Genomic DNA, 19,028 nt, shown 5'->3' with positions numbered 1-19,028 from the left:
CAGAGCATTTTTGATAACAACTGTCCTCTCATAAAATAGCCACAGAAGGCAAACTGAAAATGTACACTTTACATTTTAAAGTTGTGGATATACTCTTGGTGGAAGCATCCTGGCTACAACCCAATGCAGCCTCAGCTGCTGCAGACAGAAGGGGACCTTCAGAGAGGAAGCTGATCTGGAGGAGAACAAATTACTGAAGCCACAGGATCATTAAATTTTGGGCAGGGAGCATGGTTAGGAGGTCATAAGCTCTCTTTGCTGCACCTGAGGCCCGCCAGGGCTTTATTTTACAATTGTCTATGGGAATATTTTAGGACCATCACCTGTTCTAGAGGAGCCATCAGCTGATGGGATACACAAACGTGGCTAAAAGAGCAGGAGTGTCAGGAGTGAACACAGATTGGCAAAGTCCAGAAGATACATGGAATTATCCAGCAGCTTATTTTCTTACCTGCCTATATCATCTAGTTGTCTACTTAACAGTATCCACGCACAAGGAACAACTGAAGTGGGGGAATGCTGAATAAAACAGAAGTGGATATATAGAAACTCTCAAAAGTTTAGGACATCACATTTTTTTAAACAGGAAGTAGTCAATCATACACAAGTTGGAAAGTTTTAGATACCATCTCACTTCAACAATAGCATTCTGTATGAATTAAATGCAATGCTTGATGTGGGCTGACAACACCGGCAGGATGCCAGATTTCCACCAAAGCCACTCTATCTCTTCCCTTCTCAGCCGGGCAGGGAAGAGAAAATGTAACAGTAATATATCTTGGGTTCAGATATAGACAGGGAGAGATCACTCACTGACTGCTGTCATAGGAAAAACAGACCACTTGGTGCAATTTATTACCAATCAAATCCAAACAGGGTAATAAAAAATAAAACATCTTTCCCCCCTCCTTCCCTTTTACCTAAGCTCAACTTTATTCCTGAACTCTACCTCCTCCTCCTCAGACATGCAGGGAGACAGGAAATGAGGTCTGTGGTCAGCTCATCGTGTTTTCTGATGCTCCCTCCTCCCAGGAAAGGCTCCTCACACTCTTTACATGCTCCAGTATGGGGTCCCTTCCATGGGAGGTGTTTCTTGCATGGAGAGAGAGTCCCTCCCATGGACTGCAGTTCTTCATGAACTGCTCCAGCATGGGTCCCCCCAAGGGTCACACACAGCTGCCATCAGACCTGCTGCAGCGTGGGTTCCTCTCTGCACAGGTCCTGCCAGGAGCCTGCTCCAGTGGGGCTATGACAGGGCCACAGCTCCCTTCAGGCACCCACCTGCTCTGGTGTGGGGCTCCCCCGGGCTGCAGGTGGGTCTCTGCTCCACCATGACCTCCCTGTGCTGCAGGGACAGCCTGTTGCACCATGGGCTGCACCACTGGCTGCAGGGGAGCCTCTGCTCTGGTGCCTGCAGCACCTCCTGCCCTTCCTTCTTCACTGACCTTTGTGTCTGCAGAGCAGTTCCTCCCACTCCTCTCTCCAGCTGCACTTGCTGTTACCACAACCACTTTTTCTGCTTCTCAAATAGCTATCCCAGAGGGATTACCCCTGTCACCAAAGGGCTCAGCCTTGGCCAGCAGAGGTTCTGTGCTGGAGCTGGTTGGCTCTAGCTCTGTCAGACACAGGGGAAGCTTCTCAGCTTCTCAGAGAAATCACCCCATACCCTCCCCACTACTGTGCCATGCAAACCCTTGTGTGTCAATGTTGTAAGACTTTAATAATCTGTGTTTTTCTGCACAGTTTACAGAATCATAGAATATTCTGAGTTGGAAGGGACATACAAGGACCAAATCCAACCCTTAAGTGAATGGCCCGTATGGGGATTGAGCTTGAAACTTTAGCATTATTAGCACCATGCTCTGAGACCAAATACAATGCTTTCACAATAAAAACTTTAAAAGCTATTCATAAATCCCTTCCTCCACCACATTTAACTATATAGTTGCTGTAACCAACAGCCTCTCTTTTTACTATTCATTCTTTATATATATTCCATTATATTCATATATGCTTTTACAAAATGAAAAGCTATAAAGAAGAAAACATAGCTTTTTACTTCCAAAAATCTTGTCATACAACCTGTTGGCAGATGAATCAATGCCAGGACCAGATCCAAGGACCAGAAACAGTGATCTTTGCCTCCTAAAGCATGCTCAGCCCCACAGCAACAGGCACAGTGCCATGGACTTGATACAGTCACTGGGCTGAACACAAAACTTGGTGCTGGCAGGAAGTGACCCCTTTTTCTGATACAGTTGCACTCCTCGAGTGCTCTCTGAAAAATGTTAAGGAGCATCTATGTAGTTGTTTGCTGCAACAAGAAAGATTTAGTTCATTACACTTCATGCTGCAGAGAGCAAAAACCACACCATCCTTCTCCAAGTACTCCTGTAAAACTGAGGAAAAAAGAAAATAAAAGGAAGTAGTTTTCACTGCCTCAAGTATCTCTAAATGTTCCTGTCTTGCCAAGCAGCCTCTCTGCTACACAGAATCTAAAGCTCTACAGGAAAAGAGCAGGCTCACCACAGCCTAGCCAATTAATTTTAAGGCTCTTTGAAGAAGCCCTAGAAAAGCAGGCACCTCATAACCTGAGCAGTCAAGAAAAAAATTCTTGAAGTGTTCCAATTTACAGATGAGACCTATTTCTGCAAATGCAGTTAAATACTCAAAACAGAAATATTCTTTCCCAGAATGTAGACAGGCTCAGGATTTGGGTAGCCAAGTCCAAGTGAGCTTTTCCTGATCCCAAATGTTCATTGTTGTGGAGGTCCATAAACACTGCTTTGGGAGGCTGGCTCTGTGTCTAAGCAATCCTCTGCTGTTAAAGAAACCTGACTACACCTGAAGGCAGTGCTTCCTCACACCCAGACAGCTTAAAACTAAATGACCTGGGTTCTAAATATCTCTAAATCCCAACACAATCCCCTAGCTTGGCTTGCCCTGTTTGTTCCTTGATGAGCAGGTTAGAATACATCCAGGTTAGAAGATACACAGGCAACCCCCATGTTAGTCTGAACAGTCCTTGTATGGAAAGACAAGGAATATCTGAAGCATGGCTAAACAAGGCTTCCACAGACACTCCTGGGGTAAAACTTTAAGGGCTGAGGCTTACTTGAAAAAGGGAATTTTATATTTCTTTTTACATTACATTTTTTACATTATTTAAGTGAAATTCCCTACATTCAGTAGTAATTCACTACCAAATGTAGCTGTGTACACGTAATCCATAATCAAGATTTCCCAATCCATGGTTTGTACGGACTTTTTTTGATTTTTAAACAGTGGCAAGAGATGATCAATGCGCTGTGTAGCACCACTAGCATAGCATTCTGAAGCCTGGAGTTGCTCTGCACTCAGACTTTGTTGGACACCTGCTCCTTAGCAGGAACCTCACCCTTAGCTAAGGCAATGCTACCCAGGCTGAGCAGTGGGAGGGTGGAACTCAGCTCTGCCTGTGCAGCAACATTGGGACAAGGCTTCCCAAGCAGAACATAAGAATGTATTCCTGACAAAGACACTCCCAAGCAAAATTTCGGGATGGTCTCTCCTTTTACCTCCCAAAATAGGTATTAGCACCTATAGAAGTACAAAAGCAGAAAGGTAATCTTGCTTGCAATAGTACCCTCGAAATAATTATACCCAGAAGCAGACTGCGGAAAAGCAAACAGCCCACGCAACTGAAGTGCTTAATTTCACAAGCCCTTAAGACGTTTTCTCAGAAGTAATAAAAAAGAAAAAAGAAAATTGCACTAACATTGCAGTTTCTCCACAACAGAGTAAGAGGAATGGATAAGTCAAATTAACTCACACTAGCAGGAGGACCTTCCGAATGCCCATCCAAAGCACTCCCACTCTAGGACTGAAAAAACAAAAGCTATTACAGAATTTAAGAGAAAAGTAATTTTATTGTCTGCCAAATCACACCTTGATTTCTTTTTTCTTTTACAAATTCCAAAACAAATGAACTAATTTTTAATGAAATATTATGTAACAAGCCCATTTGCCACAAACTACTATACTCAATGGAACAAATATATATCTCAAGAGCGTGGCCAATTGTAAAAATAATCCTATGACATAGACATTGCTCATCAAAATACAGTAAAATGCACTTTCCCCACCTCAATAAATACATTTTAATGTTTCTGGCTGGCATTTTAGGCCACCAGAGAGTTCTTACTGAAGCACTCACCTCATCAAAGTAAAATTTTTCCTTGAGTACTTTTACAATTATTGCAATAGCATCCAGAACTGTAAGCATTTTTCCTGCAGTCTTTTGTGTCTAGCTTCAGGGGAATCATGAACAGGAGAAAATATTTATCTATAAAAATGTGCTACTCCCCTATTGATTCCCATTTTGGCAAGAATGTTTAAGGTTTTCTTCCTTTTTACTAAGAAACAGTCCACAGAACAAACTGTTTGAAGGAAGAATTCTCCAGAAAACTAAAGTCTATTGTCCACAGCAATAGTTTTGTTTTCAATCCCTGTTTAATATATTTAAAACTAAAAAAACCATTATGTTAGATAAAAATAGAAGTTTTAGAACATCTTTAAGAACAAAAACTAAGATAAACATTTTGTTAGAAAAAAGAAAATCTCGCCCTTTTTACAAATCTTGCAAATTTTTAAATCCAAGTATTAACTTGAATTGTAGCTCTGCTTTCCATGCACACATGAAAACACACAATTATACATACATAGATCCCTGATAAAGACATTTTCCAAATGGCTTATTAAAAGTCAATTTCAGCTGAAGTCACATTTTGTTTGCTCAAAGCACAGTTGTTTCTTCAGAAGATGAATATTTCTCTTCCCTTCCCATGATGCTTCCTTACAGGTTCAGTCTACCTGTGATTGAGTCAGTGTTTAACACTTCACACAGCTTGTGCCAACGAGTATTACTGTGCCCAACTGAATGAGTGCATTTTAAAAAATGAACACACAAAATCAACACTCTTTCACAGCTGAGGACATGGCTAGGAGGCTGGCAACAGGCTCATCTTTCTTTGCTGATCTTCTTCACTTCCATTCACTAGCTGGTTTCCAACACATAAGAAGACTGGTATATTTGATGGAACAGAACAGAAGTAACAACAACACAAAAAATCCTCTGTGACTTCGCAGATTCATCGCATCCCTTACAGCTCTTCCATTTCAAAGTGTGTACTAAAGCTGTTTGCCATGGATGTATGTTCAAAGATCCTGGTGAGGCTTGGTTTCAGTAGCTCCATGGAATGACATGACAGCTCCTGCGAGGTATCACCCTTCAGTGCCATGATCTGATCTGCCCTGGGATCCCTTCTGTCATAGTACAGAGCCCACAGCAAAGTAATAGTGAGGATCATGGCCAGGATCTGCATTACTCCAATAGAGATTCCTAGGAATCTCAGCACTTGCAACTGCTTCGTCCCCCTCAAGAAAGTGTACATTTTTTTACCACATCCCTGTAAAACAAAAACAGATTAAAAACCAGTCAGTAATATTTGGGTTGCAGTACCCAAGGCTTAGCTCATCCTAACCACTACTGTCTTTTCTGGCTCTCAAGAATCTCTCACTTCCTTCAAACCTTCCTTCCTTTGAAAATTATTTTGCCTACTTTTTAACTGCTTCCATAATGCCAACTTTAAGTTTGCTCTACACAGAGACTTTACTGAAAGATATCTGTGCTACTTTTCAGAAATAACTCCAAGTTAATCTGAATTACTATCAACTCTCACTAATTGTTAAAGAAACTCAACTTGTTCTGTGAAGGTCTAAAAAGCCATTAAAATCCTTTTTATTATCTTGTTTTTCTCTTTAAATTGAAGATCTTCAAAGCTGGCAACTATTTTAAACTCTTTTAGACTTTTCCTACACATAATACTACACTCTGAAGCTAAAACAGTATTGTAGGAAAGATCTATGGAAGCTGCGTAACCTCATCAGCAAAAATCCCATGAAAACTACGTTACAACATTGTAAGGTGATGTTCACAGAAATGGAATTTAGCTCTTTCCAAACCATCAATGCAGGCCCCACAGTTTGCTTCCATGGCCAACTAACTCCCACATAAGGCCTCAGAGAAGCTCCCAAGCCCGTGTAAGGCGGCAGGGATCCACAGAGAGGCAGCAGCTTTGGGAACTGCTGGCTAGCAGTGCAAGCACAAGTTACAGTCCTGTCGCTCAGTGAGGATGATGAGAGTCCTAGAGACAATAAAACCAAGAAGAGAGGGGCCTCTGCTACTCTGCATGATGCTTATTCTCCATTCTAAGCTTTGCAGGGTTTCACAGCACAATTATCTCAGTAAAATACATATCAAGGGGAAACTCAGAGTAACAAACTGGATGGGCACTGGTCCCAGACACAGACGTCAGGAATCCATCAAAATGGGCACTGTCTTGAGAATGTTATTTTTTGCATTTACATCCTCACTTCATATTTCTTATAGCTTTTCTAAGAAAATAAAGCAATCGATCAAAGTGATGGAATCTGAAGACAGGACATGATAAATAACACTTTTCAATCACACATAAATTCCCCAAAGCCAATTTCAAATGCTACAGTCCTAGAAGCATTTGATGTAAGGTCCAATTTTTGCCACACACACAGAATTCACACTGTACTCAACAGATTTTCATTTAGGATGTAAATAAAATTAATGTACTCTTTGATAATTCTACCAGAATAAATTATAGGATCTTGATGTCTCTGCTTGTTTCATTACTTCATTTTCTAAACAGCAGCAAAGACACACAAAAAAGAGCAAATATGAAATCTTTGCAATTAAAAAAAAGCAACATTGTACCAAAAGCAATGTAATTGGAATTGAGATGGGGACAAAAACTGTCACATTGGCATCTTCTTTTCTCTAACTGTAAGGCAGTTGCAGCTATATCACTTCCCAAATCTGTTGTTAATTACAGAGAAACTGCCTGCATTTTAGTACTTTTAACTTGAAGAGATGAAAGTGCATGCTGGTCACAATTCAAAAATGTTCTACCACAGCAATATTCAAACTTAGTTCATTTGTTGCCTAGAGAAAACACCCGCTAACAGAGAGCAATACCATTAATGCCTACATCTCCTGCAGTACACAGACACAGAACTGAGACAAATTACGCTCAGCCTAGGTGGACTGTTTTCCTCCATTCAATGATGCTCTCAGAGCTCTGCTCTAATACATGTTCAAAATTAGCTTCAAATCTGAGAAAACACAGCCAGCACTGTTAACTTCACATTCATGCATTTTATTTCTGCTTATGTGACACTTCCATAGTTGGCAGCCTGCAATTAAACAGTACATAAATACACTTCCCTCAGCAAAAGCTTGTCACTAAATAGGGAGCTCTTGTTGACAAATCAAATATAGTCTAAAACTTTGCAGCAATCCTTCAGGAGAATCAGCTTCAGATTCCTACAAAGCTATAGATTAAAGGCCTGATTTATTTGCTTTATACTTTCAGTCTTGAGATAGAAAAAAGAATGTATTTCTTATTTAGCACATATTACCGATTTACTTCATAGAGTAAGAATCTGAACTGAAATAAAGCACTTCAGTGAGCAAAAAAATAAGCCATCAGCAAACTCAACAAATCTTTTGTACACCCAAATTTTGAGTATACTCAAAATTATATTAATGCAAGTTGTAAAATTAAATATTAAACCAAACCAAAATTAAGACAAAAATAATTTAAGCAAATTTTGAGTATACTCTAAATTATGCCAGAAACCAAAAGATAATATTGAACATGCAAGTTCAAATTTTTTTTTAAAGATATTGATTCCCACCAATAATTTTATCTACACTGCAGCTCCCAATCACAAGATGGGCAGAGCTCCTCTTGTCCTCAGACCACAATAAACCTCCAAGGCCACATCATCATCTTCACACTCCCATGTGTGAAGGTCATGCTCTAAGGTCAATCTGTTCATGAAACTGCACCAAAGGTGAAACTCATCAGAATAAAAGCAATTCAAGAAATTGAAAAATAGCTTTCAATATCCAGCAGGGAAAATATGATTCCTGACAAAAGTACTTTCAAGCAGAACTGTAAGTCACCTTTCTTTCTGCAAAAATTAAATTGTGAAGGATTCCAACTTAGACTATAGAAAGCTCTGAGTTCCCAGCAAAAAATCACAGCACAGCTACAAAAAAAAAAACCACATTTATCAGTCCCAGACAAACCAAACTTCAGTTTTCTGAAGTACTACAAAGAATTTTTCTGAAGTACCAGAATGGACTTGCCAAATATTTACATAAACCAATTTTAGGCTAGCGAGGCTAATCTTATCAGGCTCCCTCTCAAACCACCAGACTATGCAAGTTTGGTTTGAATCACTTTCTAAAAACGCTTTTTCCTTCAGTTCTCTAAAGCAGAAGTTAGGCAGATTAGTCCTGCAAGTGTAAGCTGTTTTTGCATAACACTGATAAACTTATTAGCAAGCATACTCTAAGAGTCTGTGAGACACCCCACAGGCAAGTGCCATGCAAAGAAACATTTTGCCAACAAAATATTGTATGTATCTCAAAGAGAAATGAAGTATTTTTGTGGCCGATACTACTGAACACAGCCTGTCTCTTTTTGGAATGGATTCTGCAGTGGAGAACCAAAAATAAATTTTTGTTAACTGCTGAATCCATGCAAAATGCTCTGCGGTACAGTAAGAGACGAACCATAAGTGTGCCCTTCAGATTTCTTTTGGAAAAATAAAAAAAGCCAAGCAGTCTTTCTTTTATCAAGTGGGTCTTAACACTTATTATTATGTCCTACATAATAATCACCTTTGGCTATTAATTTTCTCCAAACAGAATCAAAAGAACTTGACTATATGAAGGGCTCAAAGAACCATTTTCCTGGACTGTGGCAGGGGCATGAAAGGTTAGCAAAAGAGGTGACAAAAGAAAACCTTTCACTTTCACAGTACATTCCAATGATTTCTCAGAAATTTTTGAGCTTCCTGTGCTCAAAGAACAGTTTTTCACCGAGTGACACTGCTTACATACTCCTGCATTTCAGGCAGGGAGCAAATGAATGTTCTACATCTTCTATATACTCCTTGGAGGCTCTCTACAACACACTTGTCTGTATGGCATTAACAGCAGCAACAGTATTACAAAAAGCAACCATTACTGCAGAGTAAGCCACAATTTTTAGCTTTTCAAAAGGCGTAGGGGACTGGTAGAAGAAGCCTGAATGCCTTTCTCATTCAGGGACTGACACTTCTAAAGCATAACCAGTGCTGTCAGTGCTGTGAGCCTTATCAAAAGGCAAGAGAAGGTCTACAAGTAACTGGTGGGAAAAACCCCAGCCTCTGCCACCATCTTTAAGGTTCCTAGCACAGACTGGCCTCTGAGGCACCTGCCTTTTGGCTGCTCTATCTTCTCTCTTCCTAGTGCAAGCACACAGCCTCCTAAAATGCATGTCTGAAAGTCCAGATTAGATTAAATAACTTCTGTTCATAGTACCACACAAATAAATTTCCCCAAAACTTGACTGTTTCCTGCCAATAGCTAATATTCATTTTGGCTTGTTTATATAGTGAATCTCCTCTGCTTCAGAGTTGTTGCTCCATAGCTCCTTAACAGGAGCCATACAACAGATTCTTGTAAGAACAGGTCTTAAACAGCCTGTGAGACTGGGAGAAGAAAATGGTTCTTTGGGTACTCTTCCACAATGCAGAGCTGCATCATCCACTGGAGAAATGCTCATGCTGCAGCATCTGAAAGCATGATTCTAAGGCCCATCCTCCTTCCTATGCACTGTGTAGTACCCTAAAAGCAATCCAGTGAAGAATGCATCTCTTCTCAGATCCTCACAACTACGTGACTGAGCCACACTTCCTGTCTGCTGTTGGACTACGTGGACTGCTGGTCATTCTACTGCTACTGAATGTACAATTACAGGTCTTCAGAGATCTCCTACCATAAAAATAAAAACTGGCTAACAAAGAAGTTTTCAGAAAAAGGTGACTTTACTCACCTCACTCAACATTTGTGAGAAGAGAGTTTTAGTAGAGAGCATGTTTTCTTGTTTTTATAATTTTCACCCTAAAAACAGTAATATCGTGCTATGATGACCTCCCTTACCCACTTCAAGTTCAAACAGGTCCTTGCCTTGTTTTAAGGCTTTCTTTGTAATTCTTTTTAAATGATCATACTGTAATATAGGAAGAGCACTTTCACAAGTTTCTATACATGCTCAGAGTACAACCAAATTATCTGCCTCCTGACATGATTCCTGTTAACAAGAGAGCTCTCATCTGTCAAAGGAATTATCAAAAGCATCCTTCACTGTACAATTCACTAAAATACTCTTCCACTTACCCTGTGGCAGTTTGATGGGATACAGCCTGGACATTATGTCACACCTAATTTATAACTTTTGGATTAGAACAAATTTGAACTCCAACCTAACCAATATAAAACAAACACTTCAAATTTTAAGTACATCTCAAGTTTTAACAGCATTGCCACTAACTCACCTCACTTCCAGGTAAGGGTGTGTGGGTGGGTTTGTTTTTCCTTCTTTTTTCCCTCTGCTTCAGCATTAGCAAATAATAACCATAAACACTTTCCATAAACGCAATTACTCTACAAAAGAATTGTTCTATTGCACTGCAAATTATGAATTTGGAAAATTACTGGGTCAGGAAGAATGCACAAAACCTTCCAATATATTTGTATTTTTCTCCTTACCTCCTGATAGAGGTCACTGAGATCCTCATGATGTGCCTGCTTAGAGCATCCTGGGAACTCCCTGACACAACAGGAGTCAGGTGGCCAGTCCAATTCTGTCATTTCCAGCCAGTCTGTGAAGTACACCACGCCACAGCATTTAAACTGCAAAGGAAGGATTAGCCAAGATCAGTAATAATGATGCTACTTCTTCAACAGGTTAAGTAGGTCATCAAAAAACCTAACAAAGTTCCTAATACCAACTTTCAGAATATTTACATAGAAAAAACCACCTATGAGTGTTTCCATATATCTTGTTTTGCTGTACTTTGACATAAAAGGAACATGAAAAATGTAATGTAGTGACCAATGAATACTTGAGAAGCAGCCAACATACTGCTCTGTCCTTTAAATCCCAACTGCTTCCTCAAAGGATGCTTCACAGAAATTGTCCTGTCTCTGGATTCTCCTATCCTTATTACAAGGAACTAACACAATTTCATGTCAAAATGCTGACTAATGAACAGGTATACCTGTGGCTGAAAGGAGGAGCAGAAAAAGGTCATACTAGTGAGGACTATTCTTGCAAGTGCACAACTACAGACACATTTGCTGTAAACAGAAAAAGCACAGACTTATCTGAATAGAAGAAAAAAATTAAAAAAGCAAAATGTATAGAAAATCACAAATGCTGAAAAGAAAACTGATAATGGAAGGAAGGTGTATCACATTAAAATAAATACTGCAACAGAATCAACCACAAAAATAGGAAGTTTGGCTGCAAAGTAGATGAGCTACAAAACCCACCAGGACCAACAACCTATCTTCTTCTCTGCAAAGCACACCCTGAGATTAAAAGCCAAATGACCAGTCTCTCACATTAGCAGCTGCTTTCACATAGAAAAGGGTGAAGCAGCTATATTAGTTTTGGTTTGGCACTGGATGTGGACTTGACATGATTGAAAAGATGGTTTGCTGCAGAAATAAGATGCTACCTTTCCCTGCCTGAACATCCTCCAGGGCCAGCCTGAGTGTAAGTAATTCCCTGAGTCCTTTGATCCACAGGCTTGGGAACACAGCTGGCCCTCTCCACCTGCTTCAGAGCCACAGTGCTGTATTCCACACCACTCATTGCTCACAACCAAGCAGATCGGTGCCCAGACATGCTGGCACACACTGTGCCTTTAATTCACCAGTCCTCCTAAAAATCTCACTTCTCCCTTCCATATCACATCTCTCGTGTTTAGGTTTGTATTGGTTTGTTACTGAAACTCCTCCCAGCACTGGGCCTTAAGGAAAGCTCAAGCTTTGGCGCCTCACTGCAATTGCAATTAACACCCTTTTCTCATATTTTTGATCTCTTCTTTTTTTTCTTCCCCCACCAAGTTCTTCTTTGTTCACCCTTTCCATCTTCCCTACCACAGTCACAACTTTGATATCAGACCAGCAAGAGAATTGGGGGAAAACACATTTCCCATCTCCCTCAGATGTTAAACGATACAGAAGAAAGAATAACAAGCTGATTGGGACTGAACCTCCGAACAGAAATTGCAACACAGATTTTAACAGAACAGATTTGAAATTGCAACACAGATTTGAACAGAATTGCAATTACAATTCTGCTGACTGAAGAAAGGCCACAAGTGCTTACTCAGACATAAAGCACATACCAGGCTCATACATCTAGCATCTAAACTATGGGTAGATGGAATATAAATGAGAGCCCACCAGTTAAATAGAAACTGTAAAAGAGTTTTCTCAGTTCCCCAAATCATTCATCTGGTCACAGGTGTCATTAGGAAAATCTAACTTCTAAAAATTTCTTCTAACTTCTAAAGGAAATTCTTCTCCCATAGAAAAATCAGGGCTTAGTTGAAGTTTTATTATTAATATTCATGTTATAACCACTCATTATGATGAAACTATAACAACTAGGAGAGGAGGCAGTATTTAATTAACCTATACACTCAAACTAAGATACAGTACCAGCTCTATTCAAGGCAAATTGATAGTGACCATTTGACTGTATTATCTCAGGTACAGAACAGACATAAACACTCTACCTGCACATGAAGAATTACTCAGTTTCACAGAGCACTCACATGGCCAGAGCAGGGAACTGGGTGGGGGAGGAGGGGGATGCTGGTGTGTAACCTCTTTCTTCCAGGTTTTAGTATAAATACAGACTAACCAAGTGCTGCCAGGAAATGTTTAAATAAACAGGAAATCTGTGCAACAATGATAGATTTCAACAAGGGCAGCACAATGACAGGCATTTAAAGAGTCCTCTTCCTGCACGTGAGTTATATTTGGAGTTAATGGGTTTTACCTTGGGCAATTTCATGTTTCTGTAACATAATACTTCATTCTATAAAAACAGTTCTGAATTTTAGTAGGCTAGAGGGCAAAGCTGCGAATACACAAGGAAGCTTTTTGGTTTGTTTCCCACCCCCCAGTCAAAGGAAATAAAAACCCTCATCACTTTCACAAACCTCGGCCAAAGAGACAGTGTTGGCATCATTTTGGAAACTTCCTTTCCCATTCCTTTCCAGCTAAACAAATCTTAACCATGACAGCTCCATGAAAGGAAACTAACAGAGCCTATGGGAAGGGGAGCACAGTTTAATATTAAAACAACATACAGATACAGTCATTTTACTTTACCTGCAGATTTTTAGTTTAACATATATCATATATCCTTTAATGCTATCGTAATCCTAAAAGGTATTGGTGTCCTAACCTCACTGAAAAAAGATATGAGAACATTAGCAATTTAAATTAATTTATTAACATTCTGGTTTCGGTGTTTAAGTACCTTTAGGGTCTACAAAAGCAAAGAATTGGATATCAAGTGATGGTAAAGGACATTACACAGTGTTTCATACCAAATGAACTTGCATTTATTTTGCCTACGCACTTAAAGCCAAACCTTTTCACTGAGCAGGTACTCCTTCAGTTCATTAATTAACTATTATCTTACCTCCCTCTGGAAGAAATTCCAAGCATGGGTCAGCCACTGGTACCTAGGTAGGCCATAATTGGTCATCCTGGCTTTCAGTGTGATCATATCGGACCACTGCACTGGAACCTGGAGCAAGGAGAGAGAAGTGACTGACACAGTGGATCAGCAGGCTTGTGGCTCCAAACCCCCAGGTTCCATCTGTACTGAGATCTTTCCAGTGCAAGGACTAAAATAACTGTGTACACAAACAAAACAGGAAAACAAGTGTTGCAATTTTTATGATACTGATACTTTACAAGCTTTTCTTAAAATATCAAGGAAAAGTTATTTGTGTCCTTTGCTTACAAATTAATGCACATTGAAAAGCAGTTACATTTTGGAGACATTCAGGCACGATTTAGTACAATTTATTTATATCATTACCAGATTTTTTACCTGGCATGAAACTTGAACTGAGTCCCATCCAAGTCATCAGGGTTGGTATTTGTCTGCCCTAGTTTAGGCATCCCCCTGGTGTTGTCTTAGTAGAAATAAACAGATCGCCAAATAGGAAAATTCATCTCAAGATAAATGATTTAAACAGAGCAGATGAATCGTTCCCTTTATGTCTCCAATTCACTTCACTGTCTAAGGTGAAAAACTTTGATCTAAATGCCTAACTTCTACATATGTAAAATTAATTGAGATAGAATTTATCTCTGGAGTTTTTTCAGCCATTTTCTGGCTTTTTCTGGAGTCCTGCACACAGGTATACTGAATGTGCTCCGTTTCAGTAACTTGTTCAAGAACAGGAACAAGGAAGTATAGACAAGGCCCTAAGATCTTTTTTCCCAAACACACTCACAACCTTGTGAGTATCTTCTCTTCTGAAAGGATTCCTGAAGTATTTTTCTTTCAACTGTGACAACTCAGAAGTGAGGTGCTGGAGCTCTCCACTGTCTGAATATGACACCCCAGTTAGCAACTGTTGCAAACGAACAGAGGCAAGTGCTATGGCACCAGGCATAAAGTGAAGTTATGAGTCAAAATCAAAACCTCACTTCAATTCAGCAGCACAAATTTCAGTGTGCCAAAACAAAACAAGGATCTGAAGAGTGAAGTCACCATTCTATGTCACCACATATCATCCATGCTGTGTTTTGCCTTGTCTCTATCAGCCTTAATAGTCATGGTGAAAGAACACACAACTGCAATATCAGCTGTCACTTGGATGGGAGGGGAGCCCAGCTCCTCTAGCAGTCATAACTTTGCTCTCCTATTCAATTTGAAGCTGACAGTAAGGGAATTCTGTAAATAGCAACAAATGTTATCTAAGAAAAGAAAATTTGCACAATACTTCTCAAGGAACTGGTCTTCATTGTGCTAGATGCTCTGCAAAAAATATAGAGACAATCACTGCCTGCCTGAGCCCATAATACAAATAGGAACATTTGATAACATTTCATTACCACTGCTAAGTTATACTACATTTTTGATGCCCTAGTAAAGCTTCATATTGTCAATGTAATAGTAAGGTCCCAGAAATTTAATGTGCCTTTCACTTAGCAGATTTTTTGCATTGAACTCACGATGGTTCACATGAAAAATATGTTTGCAGTAGAGTACTAAAAATACATAAAAGTATTATCATAGGATATTTCTATCACAAACATTTACATAGGTCACTATAATAAATTAATTTAGTTTTGCACTCAATGCATTTCTCTTTCGTCTGCATTGTAAGCTAGCACTCCACTTTCTTTGGATAATATTTGACAGTGCTGCAATTAAGCAAATATTTGCTAGAATATTTTTTAATTAACTTATTTGAGTTAAACACATTCCAAGGTTACATCCACAACACAATATATCTGACTTCTTTAGGAAATCAATGGAAATCGGGGAAAAAAAAAATTCAAGAAGTGACAGAAGGAAATTAAAAGCAAAGCGAAACAATGTAAACCCCACTGTAGGGAAGGAATTTGAATGCTGGAGCTAAGGAGGGATTCCAGAATCTGTGTGTTTGCTGCAAGAATACCAACAGGTAAAACTGTACAGGTAATAGTACATTGAGGTACCTATTAAATATCTTGCTGTCACCTCGTATACACACCAGTGCACAATAATACACGACTGAGATGCACTCGTCAGACTATGCCCAATACTCATGTGTAGACGAACAAAAGTAAGAGATGCTGCTTTGATTTCAATCTAAGTCCTATAAAGCTCAGTCTGCCACTGAGATCTAATTACTCATTATTTTTTTTTAATGACTATCAAAGCTTGATCAATGCATAAATAAGCCCAGGACCCACACTGGCTTTTCAATCTTGTGGGTGGAATAAATTAGTCATGAGGCACATTACATGCTGAGAGCTATCATGAGCTGGTAGGAAAGCTGTTTATGCAAGGACTCTTAGAGACTCAACTTGTCCACATACCAAGGAAAGCCCATACTGGATCAGCAGAGGCAGTTATGCATCACTGACATTTCTGACAACATCACCCACTACACACCCACCTACACCAATGCCAACTGTCTCTGAAACCCACCAGGGGCTCATGTGATTTAATGCTACACTGAAACCAATATGATACCAAGACAACTCTATGGTTATAAGAGTGAATTGTCTTATCTTCATGGAGTAGAAGGAAGCACATTCTATGGAATGACCTGCACAGGTATGGAAGAACCACTAGAAAATAACTTTTCTCTTCAAGACTGCCACATTCCTTATGATTTTCAGCGCAAGAAACCCACCTCATCACATGAAGAACAGCGTTAGGACAAAGGGAATAACAGTAAGAAATCAGATGAAAAGAGAAAACAACAAAAAAACAACAACCAGAAAGACCCAACCTAAACCAGTATTTCAGGAGATGAGGAATAAAAAAAAAAAAAAACAAAACATATATATAGGCAGAGAAGAAAAGAGACAAAGAAAAGCAAAAAAAAGAGCAACTGTGTTTGCTCTGTGACCCACTGCAGAAGCTGCAGACACACAATCCAGTGCTGCTTCCTTTAGCAAAGGGCTGAAAAGACAGCCATATTTCCTTCTGAGGGAAACAGCTTGACCAGTGACATAAGATATGGTATGGCTATGCCAGCCTTCATCCAGGTTTGGATTTCAGTAGAATAATAGATAACCAAAAGCTTGGGGGTCAGACTAAAACACACCACACTTCAGGTTTTCTAACTAAATAGTGAAAGTTGAAAAAGCACATTCCAGTGCTGTGAAGGCTATGATATTTCAGGCACTTTCTACTGACAAGATTTTTGTGGAATTATGCATTTTAGTTGTAACAATCATCCTCGGCAAAACCCCTGCAGAGGGCAGCTGCGCCCATAACATGAAGAATGCCTCTTGTCTGTATTCCCAATTTTAAAATGAATCAACACAAGCTGACATTTAAAGCAAAGGAACAGCCTCAATCTCTATTATATTAGAACAGCTTCCTGGAATCTGTACTGCAAGGGAATGAATTCTGATGAAAAGTCCTGCTATGTAACTTCAAATCTGCCAGAAATTCCTTTGGTCCAAGTACTGTGTAAATATCAAGAAAGCCACCTCAACATCTTACTGCAATATAATTGTCATTCACTGTTGGAAAGACCATTATATTGGGCATATCTTGGCAGATGAGAGAAAATTATTTGTCCCTCTGTTCATAAAAATGTACCAGACTGAATACAAGATGTAAGGATATAGCAGCCAGCAGTTACATTCCAGTTTAATTTGCTCAACACTTACCTATTTTCTTACATGATGGTTACAAGTCCTCAGTTGGAAAAATTAAAGGTTGGTGTAGTTATAAAAACTAGACAAAGATAAAACCTCTTCACAAGTTTACAGAAGAGTGTTTTATAGTCAAGACATGTTTTGCTTAAAACTGGCATTTATAGCTTGTGGAGGCAGTGTGCAGATTTTAGCAGACAGCAAGTCCTCTATGGAAAGAACATGCTGTCTGTTTACAATGTAGTACCCTTTAAAACACAAAGAACTTTCGGGACAAAATCCCTTCAAATTCTCATCTCCTCTCTCAAAATCCATATTTAAGCCTGAAGTTCTAATTTATCCTCAAAAATATCAAAGACTTCAATGAGAACCTGCCTGAGCAACAATTAACAAAAAATTAAGTTCTTAAATGGGGGGATGAAGGATTTGGCTCTCAAATATAGAGGGGGTAAGGAGAAACCCAGACAGGGCCTTCCAGACAGACAAGCTCCCTCAGGAGAATTCTCTGTTTAAAATTAAGGCAATCAGTTGAAATTAAACTGTCAGAATAATGAACAGAGATAAACACTACAGCAATTAGAAAACAGCTAGCTAATGGAAAACTTAGTTTTATTCTGCTGAAAAAATGCAGCCTCCTTTTCTGACTCACCGTTATTTCCTGCTCGTAGGTCCAAACACCACAGGCCAGTTCAACGCAGAATATTACAAGCAAGCTTCCAAAATACTGCAGAAAACAGAATGGTCTTAGCTATTTTTTATATTCTTTGAAATAAAAATATTTTTCAAAGTTTAATATTGTTAAGTCTTTCTTCAAAGTTAAAGAACATCTGAAAATATTATTAAAATTTCACATGGTTTAAGACGTGGAAACAAAAATACATTTTTGTAACCAAAATATGTAAGACTCAGGCAGCAAACTTTATACAAGCTAAAATCATGAGACATTTCTTTCTTGAAAACTACATTCTTATCAAAGTGATTTAGGTATATAAGGTCTGGTCTCAACGTACAAATATTTAGAGATTAATTGAAATATCTTTTACTATTAGAAGGTATAACCTTTGAACTATTTAAAAATAGGAAATACAAGTGTAAATTAAGAAGTACAAACCTTGGTAAGGACGCTTAAGAAAAACTGGTTGCTGCAACTGTAAAGAGCAGGAGTGTCTTCTTTATAGCATCAACAAACCCTTTCTGAACTGCAGGATAAAGCTACGTGTAATTTAAGGCTGTTTTAACTGGTGTTCCCTACTAAAAATAACCCTTTTATCTTTTATTTAAAGCAGAAGTACACTCTCATTTGTTCTTGACTCCCAACTTTATTCCATGTCAGTGGACTGAGCTTCCCTTTGTTCTCAGTATACAAGACTTTAAAGCTATAGGCTTCATGGATTTTAATTTCATTTGAAAATCAAACAAACAACATCACAATATATAACAGAATAGAATATAACAAATATGTAACTCCATCAGTAGGATACATGCCAAATGGCCTCTAATTAATTATTTCATTCTGGAATCTATTTAGGACACAAAACATGTACTTATGGTGATTTTTTTTTTTTTAATTAATGGGTAAATAAGATGTATTTACTCTGTATAAAACAGCGTACAAATCCACAAATGTTGGGCTTTAACAGTCATCTACATATTACCTTTTTCATTCATTTGAATGAAAGGTCTGGAACTGAGT

The 19,028-nt window shown here is 38.9% G+C and overlaps 1 protein-coding gene across 2 annotated transcripts in view; it reads right to left on the bottom strand.

Moving 5' to 3' along the window:
• Positions 1-3,888: 3,888 nt before the first annotated feature.
• The window catches only part of TSPAN12 (tetraspanin 12), a 41,128-nt gene continuing 25,988 nt past the window's right edge, over positions 3,889-19,028 (bottom strand). Inside the window, exons 5-8 of one of the 2 annotated variants that reach the window (XM_059473008.1) lie at positions 17,985-18,059; positions 13,638-13,745; positions 10,679-10,822; positions 3,889-5,447 (exon numbers count right to left, since the gene is read on the bottom strand). In XM_059473008.1, the coding sequence (XP_059328991.1) occupies positions 5,142-5,447; positions 10,679-10,822; positions 13,638-13,745; positions 17,985-18,059 (633 nt within the window). In that variant the 3' untranslated portion in view covers positions 3,889-5,141. The remainder of the gene's footprint in view (positions 5,448-10,678; positions 10,823-13,637; positions 13,746-17,984; positions 18,060-19,028) is intronic. The other variant, XM_059473009.1, reaches the window with a different exon arrangement.

The sequence above is a fragment of the Ammospiza nelsoni genome, chromosome 5, assembly GCF_027579445.1.
Source record: "Ammospiza nelsoni isolate bAmmNel1 chromosome 5, bAmmNel1.pri, whole genome shotgun sequence".
NCBI lineage: Eukaryota > Metazoa > Chordata > Aves > Passeriformes > Passerellidae > Ammospiza > Ammospiza nelsoni.
This window is presented reverse-complemented; position numbering and strand designations above follow the sequence as displayed.